The sequence below is a fragment of the Sparus aurata genome, chromosome 23, assembly GCF_900880675.1.
Source record: "Sparus aurata chromosome 23, fSpaAur1.1, whole genome shotgun sequence".
Classification (NCBI taxonomy): domain Eukaryota; kingdom Metazoa; phylum Chordata; class Actinopteri; order Spariformes; family Sparidae; genus Sparus; species Sparus aurata.
Window position 1 is genome coordinate 8,844,685 of NC_044209.1, and position 17,478 is coordinate 8,862,162.

The window sequence follows — 17,478 nt, forward strand, 5'->3', positions numbered from 1 at the left end:
GTGCGCTGAAAAGGTGCAATGATGAGTGCGTTAATTTACGGCCGTGGATAAGTATTAGTGTTTTCAGATCTAGATTTAAATTAGTCTAATGTCGGTCATGTTTCATCACTGTAGATGGTTGAGATTAATTTGAGCTGCTTTGATTCACAATATATGTCAATAGGTTTGGTGGAGTAAAAAGTACAACATGTCCTACTGAGGTGCAGTGTATAAAATATCAAATTAAATGGAAATACTAAGAACTTTAGATATGTACCTAAGTAACTTTTGAACACATAACATGATATGAACATAACAAAATATGGAAAGCCAAAAATAACTTTTCATACACTAACTTCAAACCTACATACCTCTGTGACTCCTATTACTCTCATTATTGTTGTTAAATATTTGATAACTCTTTATTTCCTTTTTTCCAATCATACAGTATAACGCACATAACACTCTTTCATTCATAAACAGGAACAGGCACATTACCACTTTAACAATACTTAGTTTTATTACCCTTTTGGCAAGTATTCACTTTCAAGCCTTCACATGGTTCACAGGTCTAACTGGAGAAACAGTGCGTCACTTGGTTGCATTCTCATTAAACAAAACTACGTATCTCATAATAAAATACCTTGGCCAATATGGCAACACACTCCTCTCATGATGAAAATCATATGAACCAGAATGAGACATTAAAAGTGGAATCATATCACAAAACACATATGGCTTGGCTTTAGTACGCGTCAGAACTGAACATGACCATTTTTATTTGAATTAAAAGGTTGAGACATTCAGAAATCAATTGTAGTGAATGTTTTACTGTGCAGGTGAGGCTTTTAAACACCCTTTCTCTTTGTTAAATGTGGAATGAATGCACTAAACAAACAAAACAACACAACAACTTTGTGTGTGAGTGTCACATGGGTCAGAGCCAATGGGTGCATGTATGCTGTATGGTTAAATGTAATGAATATTCAGTGTTGAACTTTGTGTGTATCTGTGGCACCAACATGGGCCTTACTTTTGCAGCACCAACTACTTTTTATAGATGTTTTAGCTGATAAGACATGTACAGTATATGGCATGTTTGGGAATTCAAATCCAACTGCTTCTTATTTCAGTTGATCTATTGGAAAGATTCTGTGAACTGTTAGTTTAATCCTGTCAACTCCTGATTTTGGTTTTGAAATCTACTTTGGCAGTTACAAATGGCTGACAAAGTCAAAAAAAACATCTTCTCAGTCCTGCAGCAGGAAGTTGTACATCCCAAAATCAACCTCATCGGGCATGATGAGCATGTCTTCCCTGGCTTTGGCCAGCTTCTGTCGCAGGAAATCACGTCTCTCAGTCCACTCGTGCAGCTCCTCTCGACTGTGGGCGTAGTCGCAGCTCACACCATCAGGACAGCCACCTTCTAACCTGCTGAACATTAACATGCAAGCAAAACATTTCCTCAGTTCTGATATTTTTCATTTTTTTAATCTGAATTCAAAAAAGTGTTCACTGTTTGTTTTGAACATAATATCTTAGTTCTGCATTTTGTAACAGAAACGCTAATTCCAAAAGACCTTAGAACATATATCATTTGTTTTTCGACCACTGGAGGGCATTAAAACAAGCTGTAAACACAACATTGACTATTCTTACAAACTTATTATGGCAAACATCCATAATCGAGGAAAAGGTCTTACTTAGGGCAGAGTTCAAAGCATGCGCCAGGGAAACGGTAGGTCCACGTCAGAGCTTTATCTTCTCCCTCGCAGCTGAACACTCGGTCCTTGTGCTTCTCACTGGAGATGTGCTGCTGCCACTGCCGCTCACTGTTACTGTGCCTACCACACAGACGGCAGTGGAAGCCACTCTAAAATATGAAAAGGTTGATACCTATGAAGCCTTTTTGCTCTTTGACTTTGCTGATCTTGAAAACAAATGCAAACCCACCATTTGCTCGGCATAGTCAGTTGGCATGATGATGGATTTCTCCTCCGGGACGGGTTGGTTGAGCATGGCTCCATCTGGCTGGCGGTTTTGGGCCTTCGTGAAATCAGTCAGCCACATATCATATATCTGCTGCATGTCCCGCACTACATCGCAAATGCAAATCTGTTATCAATTTGATGATGTTCAGTGATACAGGATCCAAGTCAGACAACAAATCAAGGTGTAAGTGGATGGGACATATATAAACTATATTGCCAAAAGTATTCACTCACCCATCAAAATAATTTAAATCAGGTGTTCGAATCACTTCCATGGCCACAGGTGTATAAAAGCAAGCACCTAGGCATGCAGACTGTTTCTACAAACATTTGTGAAAGAATGGGTCGCTCTCAGGAGCTCAGTGAATTCCAGCAGGGTACTGTGATATGATGCCACCTGTGCAACAAGTCCAGTCGTGAATGTTTCTCGCTCCTTAATATTCCACAGTCAACTGTCAGTGGTATTATAACAAAGGGGAAGCGATTGGTAATGACAGCAACTCAGCCGAAGTGGTAGGCCACATAAAAAGACGGAGAGGGGTCAGTGGATGCTGAGGTGCATATTGCGCAGAGGTCAGCAACTTTCTGCAGAATCAATCGCTACAGACCTCCAAACTTCATGTGGCCTTCAGATTAGCTCAAGAACAGAGAGCTTCATGGAATGGGCTTCCATGGCCGAGCAGCTGCATCCAAGCCATACATCAGAAAGTGCAATGAAAAGCGTTGGATATAGTGGTGTAAAGCACGCTGCCACTGGACTCTAGAGCAGTGGAGACGTGTTCTCTGGAGTGACAAATCACGTTTCTCCATCTGACAATCTGATGGACGAGTCTGGGTTTGGCGGTTGCCAGGAGAACAGTTCATGTCTGACTGCACTGTGCAAAGTGTAAAGTTTGGTGGAGGGGGATTATAGTGTGGGGTTGTTTTTCAGGAGCTGGGCTTGGCCCCTTAGTTCCAGTGAAAGGAACTCTGAATGCTTCAGCATACCAAGAGAAGTTGGACAGTTCCATGCTCCCAACTTTGTGTGAACAGTTTGGGGATGGCCCCTTCCTGTTCCAACATGACTGTGCACCAGTGCACAAAGCAGGTCCATAAAGACATGGAGGAGAGAGTTTGGTGTGGATGAACTTGACTGGCCTGCATAGAGTCCTGACCTCAAGGCAGGTGAGCGAATGCTTTTGGCAATGTAGTGTATATATATGTATACTGTATGTATAATATTAGATGCTGCTCTATGCTCTTTTAAAAATGCTTTAAAAACATTTTAAAAAGCCACTCACAGTCATTATTCTTCATGTACATCCACATGTCCCTCTCCTCTTGGCTGTGAGCAAAGGTGCATACCCCTGAGTAGTTACATTTCCCTTTCTTCAAAATCTGGGTACATATCTGTGAGGAGAAATCATGCAGTGCAATCTTTCAAGATACACTGTAATCACCACAAACGCGCAAACTTACAAATTTCGTTTTCGGAGGCACAAAATATACAACAGAGTGAACATAAAGAAATGACAGAGACATCAAGGAAGACTCATCCTCTGTAACAGCTTGAACTGAAGCACACCTACATCGTAATACAGAGGGAAGTTCTTGGCATGTGGGAGCGGCCGGACCTGAACCCATTTACTTCGCTCCGACGACTTGACCAGCAGCAACCATCTGTCTTTAGTCCACCTGAGCATCACGACACAAGAAGGAGGACAGAAGCTGAAAATAATGGCTAAATTTAGCCAACTATGATGTACCATTGTTTTCACTTTAATTCAGGCAGGCTGAAAAATCTGTGGTTGATATGCAATAAGATATTCGATAATACTAAATGCCATGACCACGTTTATAAATTACTTTCTCTAATCACGAGACAAATATGGAGTCCATCGTTTTCTAGACTTCTGTAGAAATTGTACAGATGTATTATTTTAACTCACATGTGCCTGGCCTTGGCATTGCAGTACTTGAGGGCTTTGTCTGGTTCGCTGATCAGGCGGTCCCGCCAGCACTGCGCACAGGCAAACTTCATCTTCATGCCCAGACTCTTCCCAACCCCTCCTCCCGGTTTGCTCCCGCCACCTCCAGAAGACAACTATTTAAAATGTAATGAGAAGTTTAAGGTCACCAATAAATGCACGGATTCTCGCGAAATTACACATTAACATTCTGGTTGCTAGCACATAGAGTAAACATGAAGAATTCTGGACAACCTGACTACCAACAAGCTGTGACATGTCAGTCTACGCACCAGAGAAACATTATATTGTTTAAATAACATTACATAAGTGCTAAAAATTGTTTTTAAATTGTTTCTTACTCTATTTCCTTTCTGTTTGCTTGAGTTTTGCTCATGCTTGTCGTGATAATTTGTGGATACTTTCACAATTTCATCAGGGCTGACACCTGTAAACACAATCACACACATGAATCAAAGGAGCCAGTCAGTTTTAAAGACTTTACACTTTAAGCTACCGCTATTAATTAGGGGGAAAACCTGTACACTATGACAATTATGACAACCACTAAGCCCCTCTAAACGACCCCTTTCACATCACACAGGGTCATTTGATCTGTTTCAAGTATAACAATAATATTAGTGCAGCTTTAAAGGAAATCAAATGTGTATTCACCTGAATCTGTTTGAATAAGCACCTTATATTTTGCAATCTAACCATCATCTGAAGATGCTTGCTAAACTCTTACCCAAGTTAACAAATAAGATTCAAACACTCTTGACGCTCCTATCACCACTGTAAATAACTGATAGACTGCACCTGTGTCTTGCTGCACCTTCCAGGTTTTGAGCTCTATGACGGAGTGGGCAAAGAGGCAACTGTCCTCTCTCTGGCAGCCATACCGGATGGCTTTGCGGCACAAATCCAAGTGGCACAGGACGCTCAGTGGACGAACCTTATTGTAGTTCACACTGCAGCTCCTCACCACAAACGCTAGGCACCTGACGGGCACAGAGGCAAGTGTTTTTTTATGACACACAGAAAGACACGAGAGTTAAAAAGTTAGCATGTGAGTTAAACACACATATTGCAAACACGCTCACTTATTGGCATCGAAGTTGTGGCGAGCATCCAAGTTAGAGCAGATGGTGTTGTTGTCTTTGAGGCGCTTACTGATGATTCTAGGTTTACTGTCATAGCATTCCTAAAAACAACATGCAAAGAGAGACAGACACAAAGAAAGACTGATACTAGACTACATGAGACGATATGAAAATGTCATGTATTGATTATCCTGGCCAAAAATAATGGCGATTCAGGATATTATCTTGTGATGATCAAAATAAGCTTTACAACTCTTAAATGGCACCCGACCTTACATTTTGTAAAGAAACATCTTTTTTTTTTTACATCATTATTGGTGGGAAAAAAACAAACAATTTTAAGTGATATCATATATCATAGGGTCATCCGAATTAAAGGATAAATAAATGGTAGGAACCTCATCTCCCTGTTTGTCTTTGGTTTGGAATCTATGGTTTACAATGGGCAAGCTGAGTCTTAGAAATGTGGAATGGCTCAAAGATACATTTCTAAATAAATCAGGAAAACACATTAGGAATGTAAAATATTGCGCTGGACAGCTTTTTTTTCTAGTCACAGCCGTGATCACATTTGCAATTATCCTGATGATGGAAATTAACCACGATCAACCCTGACATTTGGAGATACAGAAGATGACTGTCTTGTTAACTGAATATGAATGAATACATCTATTATGATACACAAAATGCTGTGTAAATGTTCATGAGACTGACAGGCATGTGAAGGTTAGTGAAGTGTAATATCGTCACAGTGCAACAAGCACGCCTGAAGAACAAAACAAACACTGGATACTGGTACTTCTTAGGGTCCCAGTGTTTTTAATACACGGTATAACTGAGAATAAACATATGTACCTTATTCTTGTAGAAAAAAAAATTACAAAAGTAGAACACAGAATTAAATACATGTAGAAGTGTAGACATAGACAAATAAATGTGTGCATTTGTAGATAATGTAATTAACCCTGATTAATAACCAACACTTACATATTTCTTTAGCATTTAATTATGTATGTGTTCTTTTCAGCTGTTATTTATATCATCTAACGATCTGTGTATGTTTTGAATTACCATATATATATTAATTAATGTATTTCTCTATTTACTACAGCATTTGTGTATATGTGTTTACTAACTGATAAATAAGTACATTTTTGTCTGATGATGAGGGATGGGATTTTACGTGAATAAATAAAGGTTGTACACGGCATATGTACAGTTACCTTAATGTTTTAACTCTTTGTTGCTGTGCAGAAACTCCAACCAGTTTTATTTTTAGTCATTTATAACTTTTCAAGCTATTTTTCAGTTTCCTTTTTATCCATTCACTCCTTAATGGTCTTTTCTGTTTCTGCCCACCACAGCAAACAACTTGTACAACAAAACCTTAATCAATAAAAAAAACACATAAAATAATAATAATAATAATAATAATAATAATAATAATAATAATAATAATAATAATATTGTATAATCTGTATAAGTGCACTAACCTGACACAGGAACATGAAGGTACCCTTGTGTTCCTGTAGAAGGCGTATGATGCGGTTTACAGGGTCCAGTCTGACAGCTGCCGTTTCAAACAGCAGGTTTCTGTCCAGCGTCCTCTTCCTCTCTTCCGTCCAAACATCGATCTCCAGCTGGTTGAAGGCAAACGTGCACTTCTCTCTGAACTTACACAGACCCAGATCCCCGGACTTCAGCAGCTCTGCACGTGTAAGAAAATACGACCACGGCCATGTGTGACATACACACAGTTACATTAGTCACTCATTTTTATTACAAGTTCCCTCATTAAGTGTAAAGTTGCTTCAAGTGACTGATATGATACACTCAATGTCTTTGTCATCAACAACATTAAGTATGTGTTTGTTTGTTTGTTTGTATAGATTTGACAACAGATAACAGTGATTTTTGGAAACATACTGCGATGAAGTCATTTTAGATCACAAAGACACACAAAATAAAACGCACTATGCTGCAACGATAAATCAGTTTAATTTCGATAACAAGCAATCATTGCTGAACACCAACAAACAATCCACCACAAGACACTCTGATACAAAAGCTCCATTTCATTTTGAGATCCTTACCCCTGCAAAGTACAAACGGCCCTTTGAAGGAAGTCATTTCAGGAATGGTCCGCACTCTGGTCCACTCCATAGGAGGATCTGCCTTTCGTCTACATAACAGAATGTCTCTATCACAGCTGTGGACCAGGTCCGGCTTATGAACAAAAGTATATATCCCTTGACCTGCAAGCGATCAAAAATGTAAGATACTCAATGGTAAAAAAATATATTTTTTGTTGTCTCCACAGATTTTTTCAGCCTTTCAGCAAAGTATATGAAGGGCTTTTGGATGCAGATGAAAAGGTATTATGACATGGACAAACAGGGAATACAAAAAGGCACAACCAGCAGAAGGATTGTAATGATTTTACACTGTTAGTTTGAGACAGGACTGGACTGTTTACGTACCTTTCCTGGGGAAACACGTAGAGCAGGCCTGCAGGAACTCATGGGTGGAGGCCAGGGGATTGGAGACTGCTACCTGCGCTGGATTGTTCTTCTCCTTTGTTGTCACGGTAAGAATAATAACTCAGTTAATGCAAACACTACGGACAAAAATAGAGCAGGTAACCTGAGTCAGATAATCAGTCTTACTTTGTAGTTATTCTTTGGAGATCGAATCACGGGAGCTGTAGCACCTTGAGAGCCTTTGACACCTGAGGACACAAATGACAGAAAACAAAAGACAAATTATGTGGAACTGTTATGTGAACACACTTTTTAGTAAACAGGCTGGAACATGTACATGTATGTGCGGTGTTGACAAAACATAGTACTTATTTAGAGGGTGCAGTGTGTAGGATTTAGGGGGAGAAATGGAAAACAATATATATAATTAAGTTTTCATTAGTGTTTAATCATCTGTTACCCTGGAATGAGCCTTTTATATCTACAGTAGGAGTGGGGCTTCTTCCACAGAATCAGACATATTATGTTTCTACAGTTCCAGAATGGACAAACTGAACACTAACACTAACCCTTTCATGTTTTTTCGTGGTTTTAGTGGTAACCATGTGTGTGGGGTGGAGGGGGGTTAGGACAAGGGGTGTTCAGTTGTTTAAAATGTGCAACCTCACCACTAGATGCGACTAACATTTACACTCAACAGCAACGTGCACAACCTTTAAGTCGCTTGGAATTTAAATCTTGCGTTCTGTTTTTCTGTATTTTGTTTATTCTTATTTCCCACTGAACCTGTATCAAACCTTTTTCTCGTCTACTAACTTTGTGGACGAGTCGTGACATGTTCAAAGAGTGTCCTGCCCTCCTCACAGTTGACATGGCGTTGTTTTCTTATTTCCAGATTTTTTCATCTATCAGCTGTTATGGCACCTAAACAGCCTCCTACTCTGCCAGTCATATAATAAGTCACCAATAAATCTCAATTACCAGTTGAGCCGAAATCGGAGAGCGAGTCCAGGCCTGCTCCCCCAATGGAGACTACTGGCAAAGCTGCCACAACACCATCAACTGAGGGGAAAGAGTCCAAGGCATCAAGGGAGTCGAGCTGGTCTACAGCTTTCACACAGAGTTTAGGGACATCACAACTCCGACCCCCAGGATCAGGGACAGTCTCCAGGGGACTGAGTTCATCAAGCAGATCATCAAGGGACTTTTCCCCTGCCTCCAATTCTGCTGTGGATTCATTCAGGGCAGCAGCAGCAGCACTCGGAGTCGTATCCGAGAAGTCATCAAGGGAATCAAGGCCATCCAGAGTATCCAGCGCCAAGGAGGGCGGTCCTACATTTGGAGCGCCTGCGCCACCTCCAATTCCATCGAGGTCGTCTAAAGTATCCAGTGTTAAAGTGGTGGTGCTGAGCCCGCCACCTGAAAACGAGTCCAGGGAGTTGAGTTGGTTGACGGCCGAGCTGAAGAAGGCAGGGGGCAGCTGGGGCGTTGGGGGCGGCAGGACAGAAGGGACTGTGTGTGTGGAGGTGGGTGTCCTGCTGGGGACTGTGAATGCCGCCTGGCTGTGGGCCTGGGAAACATGGAGAGGGAAACTTGAGTGAAGATTGATTACAAAACATTAGTTGAGACACAATTTAAACAACGGTGAACAAAGTGCCTCAATTCATTAATTAAATTTGACAGATTTGAAGGATGGCGACTGGCAATCGCTGGCCAGTACCAACATTTCAGATTTCAGAGCTGCAACTGTTTTTAGCCAATTAGCTGTTCATCATCGAGAAGACAGTAAATGAAGACGGATCTGGACTGTTGGTTGGACAACTAGAGCAATTTAAGACATCACTAGGGACTCTGGGGAAACTTTGACGAGCATTTTTCTGTTTTTTTTTGACACTTCATACTAAATGATTGTTGATTACCTGCAAAAATAGAAGCAGATTAATCAATACTGAAAATGATAATTAGTTGCAGCTCTATTAAGATAATAACTTAATATAAGAATCTACAACTACAAAAATATTTATTTAGATAGATTCATGTCAAAAGCTGCACTAATCAATATTTTTTACATTTTGTTTGTTATTGTTTTGGTTTTAGATCTTACACACTCTCATCTGCATTATGTCTGGCTGTAACAGGCAGCTGCTTTCAGTGGGAAAGATCTAATGAGCCCACTGTGCACAACCAGACCAGCACCCAATGGCAGACAGACAATGTCAATGACTTGCTGGTGAAGAAAGTGATACATATAGCTTAAAAAGAGACCGACATAGAGCTAAAAAGAGTGAATACTGGACAAGTGGTCTGCACATTATCTGTTTCATGATCTTCATGTTTGCTTATAGAGTTTCTTTTATAGGTTTCATTTTCCAATCAGAGCAGCCAGATCTAAAAATAGAGAGAGTTGTTGGAGCTTCCAACATTTCAAAGTAATATGCAATATTACGTGCTCTTCCAGACCTTCCAGCTCAGGAATCCTGGACAACCAAGGACACCTTCGCTCCATCTTCATCAAAAAAAAAGTAAGTTTGCTGGTGCTTCAGGGACAATCGCCGATTTTACCTCATTTGGGTCCTGCTCATTAGGTAAGCAGTCAAGCAGGCTGTCCAAGTCATCCCCCATCAGCTCGGAGTCCTCCAAAGTGTCCACTATGTTAGGAACTGTGGAGGAGACAGGAGTTGTAGAAGGAATGGAGGATTGAGGAATGTTGGGAAAGCTGACTGAAGACAAGCAGGAAATAATCTATTCAGATTTACCTGTGATTAATTTTGTACAAATATTTCAAGAATTTTACTCATGATCACAGATGTGCAATGTGGACACACATGTTGCCTGTATTGTTTATTAGTCAAAATGAATTCAGAATTCACACCTGGCGCAAGGCCACTCAGAGGATTCACACCATTTCCTAAATGAGCACCAGGCACCTGGAAGTGAGAAGGAAAAAAAACATTTATAGGATAATCTAGCACAAATTAAATCAAATTTCTGAGAAGAGTATCTGAAATATTGATTGACATGATGTGGAACTTACCTCGATGGCTTCAGCAGTCATGTTTCCGTTGGCAACATCTCCAGTGATAAGTGTGTGCTCCTGGAAAAGAAAAGGTAACAAACTGAGGCCCAAGTAAGGACGAATCTGCACCGTGTCTGCTTTAGAGTTTCGCAATATGGTAAGATAACAGAAATAAGTTAACTGCAAGAGAATTGTCTTTAGTGTAGATAGCATGTTAACCACTTCTTTAATATCTCTGGATGCTCTAGCCCACTGCATTTAATATGTAATTTACAGGGTCACTGTGATAACATACCTTGACCTTTATAAGGTATTCAATTCACATAATAGGCAAAACATATTGTTTTATTCAACTACAGTATATTTGACAATAAATAATTAAAGTCATTATATGAAGTATATGTCGATATCATGATATATCAGAAGACTGAGAAAATTCTTCAGCATAAATAATTTGTTTTCCTCAAAGAGCAACATATAAACATCATCAACGTCATTTAACTGACCTTTGTGCTGACATAAGGTTTTCGATTTTTTAGTCCCAGATGGACAGCCAGCTCCTGTGCGAGCTCATTCACCTGTTTGTCCTGTTAAAAGTTAAACAGAGAAGGACAAGAATGAATCCACAGCACAAGCTACAGGTCAGTGACATTCATCTAGTTACCATCCTGGAACTGATAAACAAAAACAATTCATCTCATCTTTCAACCTACTCAGAGATAGGAGACAACATTTTTGGTTTTGAACAGTCAATAGACAGGCTAGCAGCAACTGAGCGTGAGATGGTAAAGCTTATTGCTAACACTGACATGCTCACATGCTCGTTTACATTGTAAACACGGATAAGTTACTATGTTTACCATGCTCACCATCTTAATTAGCTACTGATCTACTGTATGTGGACTTATACAAACGTGTTTAACAAACAGCAACGTTTGAGCATGTTAACTCAACATATAAAAATTCACTATTGGACCCAAACAACACCAACTGATGTTTAAAGAGTGATCCATTTCTGTTGGCATTCATATGAGCTTTGGCTCTCCCAGTTCTCTCCTTCCTTTACCAGACGAGTGATGAGCAGACAGTCTGTGGTGCAGTTGTAGGCCTCCCTGTATTTCCCGAGCTCCTTCAAACACAGCGCCTTCCTGTACAGGGCCCTGCGGCTTTCCTTACACACTTCCAGAGCACTGTCGCAGTCCTTCACACCTTGATCATATTCCCCCTGAGGATATCAGGAGAGATTAAAGTAAAGCACAAGATGAATAAAGAGTTCAAACGAGTGTCATGGAAGGGCAAACTAATGCACAAATAAGATACGATTAAACCATTTTTTATTCAATTGAATATCCAGTTTAACCTAAAAACAATATATACATAATGATAAATATAAAGTCACAACCTCTAAAAGAACAATGTTTACAACTTAGCTCAGTTTTCTTTGGTATGCAGTGTTAAACTCATTCGCATGGTACTAAAGATAAACACACCTAGATGATTTATTGCAGGTCAAATTCCTTTAGAGGTTGAGAATCAAACCGCTGTTGTCTTTAGAGGGAGCTTTAGAGTTCACTGAGGGTAAGAGGACAGAAAAGCCTCATTTGTTGAAAAATAAAAATTGTGATCCCTTTTTTCCAACACAATCTAGACATCATCTTAAATTTGAATTCCATTATTTTATCATTTCAGCTAACTGCATTGTGTTTTGAATTCAACCACCAAAACATTAAGGTTTTAGTTTTCAAATTTAGCAGTGCCATGAATCTGAGATTTGCTTTTAGAGATATTTGCTAAATATGCAACGGTTAAAAACCAGTGTTTGATTTTCACATTTTAATATTGAACTGAATCCCCCCACATTTTTTTTTTTTGTCTGGACATGTGAAGGAAAATGTTATTCAACTGTGACAGAATATGTAATGGTCATGTGTTCTCTATAAAGTGTTAGATCACTATGAATTATAATCCTGTGCTTTGTACTTTAAGATTTACTCCTGAGCTCTCCCAAATTTGACCTCCCCACAACTCTTATCATACTGGTGAAGGCCATGATCCGCACTTACATCGTTCAAGTTAAATATGTTATTGACAACATTCATTTGGGGTTGGGATGTATGGACTGGGCGACAAAATCAAATATCACGATACTTTTGACTACTGTGATATCAATCCTGCAGCAGTATTGTAGGGATGACTACTGGTACGTCCACAAAATAGTAACACAATGAGATTTCTGATCAATAATCATCAGTAATGTTGATACAGTGACTAGATGGGTAAAGGCAGGTATTAGAACAAGTTGAACAAATTGGTTAGTTCAGAAAATTACATCAATTAACTTTAATGCAGCTCTTCTTACCAGGAAAAGACAACACTTATGCCATATCACAATAAAACGATATCCAAAATATAACATGTTACACAGTCTCACACCATGATAATGATATATATCGTACGTATTGTACAATGCTACATTCAGCTGCTAAATGTGGCATTCAAGCTCCCCCTACCAGTGCATTCAGGTCAAAAACACAGCTGTCGTACGAATGAACTGCCTCCTCAAGTGGTCACCAGTTTGTTGCACTACCTAACATGGCTGACACTAGCTAGCTAACATGAGGCAGTACAGGTGCTGGGCGAATACTGTAGAACTCAGCCATTTTTATTTTTTTCCCCCACAAACTACCAAGACTCTGGATACAGTTGAAGCACAGATAACAACGTGAAACGAAAGGCGTTGTACCATTGGCTGACAAATCTTATTAGAAGCTGGAAAGAGACTTTTGCACCTTTCTACAAGCTCTGTAGATGTCTTTTTTTTAAAGTTTCATCAACACAAAAATGTTATCAGTATGACTTTTTTTTAAAGAAGGCTAAAGAATGGCTTTAACCAGCAGTTACTGTGGGTTGATCCACTTTATTTGGCGTCACAACTAATTGACTCACACATCAGGTTTGGGTGTGGAAGTATTATCACGAGTCTCTCCAGCCTGAACACAATTGCCTAAAGACGCGCTATCTCAAAAACACACAGGACCAAATGCATCTCACCATGCTGTGGTGGGCAGCAGCCCGGTTGACACACAGGCTCTCCAGCAAAACCTCGGGGATGGGGAGATCCTCTGCTGTAGCGTAGCTCGAGACATTCAAGCCTTCAGTGAATTCTCTCACCGCCTGCTCCCACTCTCCTTCTCTGAAGAGGGCGTTGCCCTCATCGAGGAGGTTGCATACCAACTGGGTCAGGAAGTCCTGGGAGGAGGAAGAAAGATGAGAGTAAGATGCTGCTTGTGTATCCCAAAAAGTGTGATTCTTATCTGCCCTGTGCAGCACAACCCTGTCATTTTTCTTTTTGTGTGTTCCAAGAGTGATTTTTTTTATTCTCTGCATAGAAACAGTAGACATGGGCAAGGACAGTAAGTACAATGATTTCAAGCAAACCATGACTCCCACGAGCGGGAGGGGGTGGAGGAAAGGAGAATTACGTAGTTTTTCAAGTTTTTTTTTTTTTTTTTTTGCTATAACGAAAGCAAATAATACTTTTTCAGAATAAGAAACTTTTAAAAAGTTGCAAATCATGACATGATGCAGACAAAATGTTGAACAAACTGCAGCACAATGACTTAATAGCTCTCTCTACGTTGCCCATGTCAGACACCACTGTGATCAGTTATACTCTCAGGTTTTCCAGTTCTGTCCATCACATACCACTCAAACTCTGGCCATCTTAATGCACTATCGACATGCTGCATTATGTTGAAAGATGTTGAAGTCGCTGTAAACTTTCACCCTGTTCATAGCTTTGTGAAACTCTGTTGGACATCTAAAAGTTAGCGCGAGGGGGAGAGCTTCTCTGCAGGTGTGTGTATGGAACAGGATGCATCCATAAGATGGCTGACAGACATAATACAATAGTAGACTGAAGCACGGATTTGAGCAATGAAACGGGGATGAAACTATAAAATGGTCAAAGTGCTAAGTGTGGCTGACGTGCCCTTTCTCTGTGAAAGTGGAGACACAAAAATGTGATAATCAAAATGTAATATTTATAATCAATCAAATCAATATGTAAAAGTTGCCAAATTGACTTTTGCCAAGCTGTTTCCCAAGTGTAATATGAGTGATGGGTCTGATGGGATATGTTAAACGAACACATTTTGGACAAAAATGTGTGGGAAAAAAGAAAATATGTTTAAAACCGTCACTGGGGTTGCCAAATGGAAAACTGGCAGGGTCACAATGACCTGCTTACTGATAAGAAAAGAAAGTAATGAAGACAGGGGGCCGTTAGTGGATTAAAAACAGAACTGTTTCAAGGCCAGTCGAGCAGACGTTTTGACTGACCAAAAATGTTTACAACCCATTTTGAGTCTCATATTTCATGTTTCCCTTCCTTTGCCATTTACAATTTCATCCTTACAAATGCTTTCGGCTTGAACTTTTCCATTTCAGCTTTTGCTTTTTAAATTTAACTTTTTTCATTGGCTCACCAAAGCCCACATTAACGTTTTACAATCTAAATTTGCTTTTTCAATTAACTTTTTTTGTTTTAAGTTTATTTATGACCTGTTTATTTCAAGTAGTGTAGTAAAATGATAATCTTTTAAAGTGTGAACTATTCAACGTCAACTTTTCTATTTGGACATTGAATTTTTATAATGGCCAATATTTTCCTCCATACAGAGGATGCTCTGAGCACTCTGAAACTAGAACAGTGAATCCCCGACAGCCATTTCTGACTGAATGTACTGTATCTAAAGCTAAACAATCTAATGGTAACTCTTAGTCATTAATCCATACAGTTAATGTGACACACAGAAGGGGGATGAGGAAATGACAGATGAAATTCCAGCTCTGCAATGTGGGCCTTTCTCTGCCTGTACACAAATGAAGCACCTTCACTAGATCTTCAGAAAGATTTCTCGTGTTTCCACCCGCACAGGCAGAAGACTTGTTGCATTTATGACAAAGAACTTTGGCTGCATCTGTTTCAGTGAAGTTTAACCAAACTTTTGAGCGCACTGTCGTCAGAGCGGGACTCTTCTGGAGAGAAAGTAGTGAAAATACAGCAAATACTGCTGCACCCAATAAAACCATTGAATAAATGTTTCAAAATCTGAGGAGCATCACCCCCCTTTGCAAGTAGATGCAAGTTTGAACTCATCTAGTTGTGAATTTCTGTTGTGAACGCCCCCCAACATCCCCCCACGGCCACAATTCAAAAGTAATACCCCCGACATTCCCAGGACCGCGAAACACTGGTTTAGCCGCTATTTATTTGAAGTGTTTAATTTGTGGATCGGATGGTGGCACTACACTAAAAGTTCTGGGATCGCCGAATGGATTAAGTCATCCTGAGGGGGGCAGAAAATGTATTTTTTTTTATTTTTCATTATCACTGACATTATTAATGTTTATTAAATGTCAAAAAGTTTATGTCTTGACAATTTAAGACGCAAAGACTCTTGATTTACTCTTCATCCTTACATCGAAGAAGCTGGAACCAGCAAATGTTTGACTTTTGTTTTCATTAAGTTATTAAAAAACCATAAATGACAATCCATTACACTGTCAAATTGTCAAGACATTTACCAGGACTGTTTCTCCGTAGCGTACAGTGGTTGGACAAAGAACTTTGGAAAATTAACGAGCGGGTTATATCACAGTGCCAATACCTCACATTACTTTTTTGCTAAACTTGAAATTATTTTTTTTGCACAGAAGACGAACGTGGATTTTGTCTCTCATTTTTTTTTTACACCAGACAAAGGGATCACTTTGGTACATGTACAGAATGAATGATTACATTGACTCCACACCAATCAGGAAGAAAATGGGCAAAATATGTGAAAATGGTGCCAAGCCTTTGATTTAACATGCAGCCGGGAATGACCAGAGGGATGTCAAGCGACAACATACGGAGGGGAGGGGGGGGGGGGGGTTGAAGGGGAAAACAAAACAGAAAGCAACAGCAGTTCAAGAGAGGAGACAGACACAACACTGTGCTTGTAATAACAACTGGTACCTGGTAGCCCTCAGGCTCTGGATAAGCCAGAGAAGACCTAGAAGACAAGATGTAAACATGCTTAGAAAAGTCGTCAGACAGCCTAGTTATCAAGGATGTGAGTCATTCAGGGACATTGGTAGGTTTCATTTTCATGGGTGCCTTCAAATAACAACAACAACAACAACAACAACAAAAAGCCTCTCACTGTATAAATTTCAGAGACTTGCTTATCTCCTTCTTGCGTTTCTGTCTGTCAGGGTCCATGGCTCGTTATCTGAAATGAAGGCAAAAGAAGCTCAGGAGCAACGACTGACAGATGTTAAACACACAGTGCCTGTACGCCCACTTCCCCCAGAAGTAGACATCAACAAACACCCACCTCTCCGCCACAGAGACACTCACTGAGCCTGTGCTCTCGTTCAATTAGCATTCATTAATTGCACAAACTTCCAGCGTGCAGCCCCCGCTGACCCTTCACGTTCCCCTGGCTGTCATGGCGCGACTGGGCCAACTTCAGACACACCTACCTGATGAACTGAGGAAGTTCATTGAACCGAGGCAAAGTTTACAAGCGTGTCATCTGGAGTCTGAAGAAGGAGAAGAAGAGAAAAACTCTGCTCAGCCGAGAGGTCCTCCTGACGCTGACAAACAGCGAGCCGAGGAAGAGGAAGCCCGCACTGGATTCCGACTTCAGTGCTCCCAGTTAAGTTTCGATTCACAGCAGCTCCATCCCTGAGCCAGCGGCTGCGCTCTTCTTCTGCCTCCTTCTCGCTCTCTGTTCCCGGACTGTGTACGATCCTTCAGGTGCACAGCGCCATCTAGCGCCGCGGAGTACGTAGAACAGAGTCGGGTTTACAATGGGAAAAAAGACACAACTTTGTATATGAGCTGCAACTATATTGAAGCCAGTAACGAAATGTAACCAAGTACATTTACTTGACTACAGTGTTGAGGTGCTG

The 17,478-nt window shown here is 40.3% G+C and overlaps 1 protein-coding gene across 3 annotated transcripts; it reads right to left on the reverse strand.

Annotated features, from left to right (window-relative positions):
- Positions 1-473: 473 nt before the first annotated feature.
- Positions 474-17,292, reverse strand: LOC115576319 (zinc finger CCCH domain-containing protein 7B-like). 3 transcript variants are annotated; one of them, XM_030408861.1, is made up of 23 exons: positions 17,047-17,292; positions 16,725-16,793; positions 16,538-16,574; positions 13,567-13,764; positions 11,582-11,740; positions 11,022-11,102; positions 10,534-10,593; positions 10,372-10,426; positions 10,062-10,219; positions 8,481-9,069; positions 7,686-7,747; positions 7,500-7,593; positions 7,113-7,274; positions 6,513-6,727; positions 5,020-5,120; positions 4,736-4,917; positions 4,279-4,364; positions 3,899-4,053; positions 3,539-3,644; positions 3,251-3,359; positions 1,933-2,075; positions 1,683-1,852; positions 474-1,410 (listed from the first exon to the last, which is right to left on the reverse strand). In XM_030408861.1, exons 2-23 carry the CDS (start codon positions 16,781-16,783, stop codon positions 1,230-1,232), a joined length of 3,162 nt encoding a protein of 1,053 aa, XP_030264721.1. In that variant the 5' UTR covers positions 16,784-16,793; positions 17,047-17,292; the 3' UTR covers positions 474-1,229. The 3 variants fall into 3 exon arrangements, with proteins under 3 accessions (XP_030264721.1, XP_030264719.1, XP_030264722.1); XM_030408859.1 differs by having other exon boundaries at positions 474-1,413; XM_030408862.1 differs by having other exon boundaries at positions 474-1,413; positions 10,062-10,159; positions 17,047-17,291.
- Between the last annotated feature and the right edge of the window lie 186 nt (positions 17,293-17,478).

Excerpts from the sequence above, each read along its gene's own strand:
- LOC115576319 (XM_030408859.1), bottom strand. The coding sequence starts at position 16,783 with ATGGACCCTGACAGACAGAAACGCAAGAAGGAGATAAGCAAGTCTCTG. Across the intron at positions 10,594-11,021 it reads AACCTTATGTCAGCACAAAG|GAGCACACACTTATCACTGG; the intron begins GTCAGTTAAATG and ends TTTCTTTTCCAG. Across the intron at positions 3,645-3,898 it reads AATGCCAAGGCCAGGCACAT|GTGGACTAAAGACAGATGGT; the intron begins GTGAGTTAAAAT and ends CGTGATGCTCAG.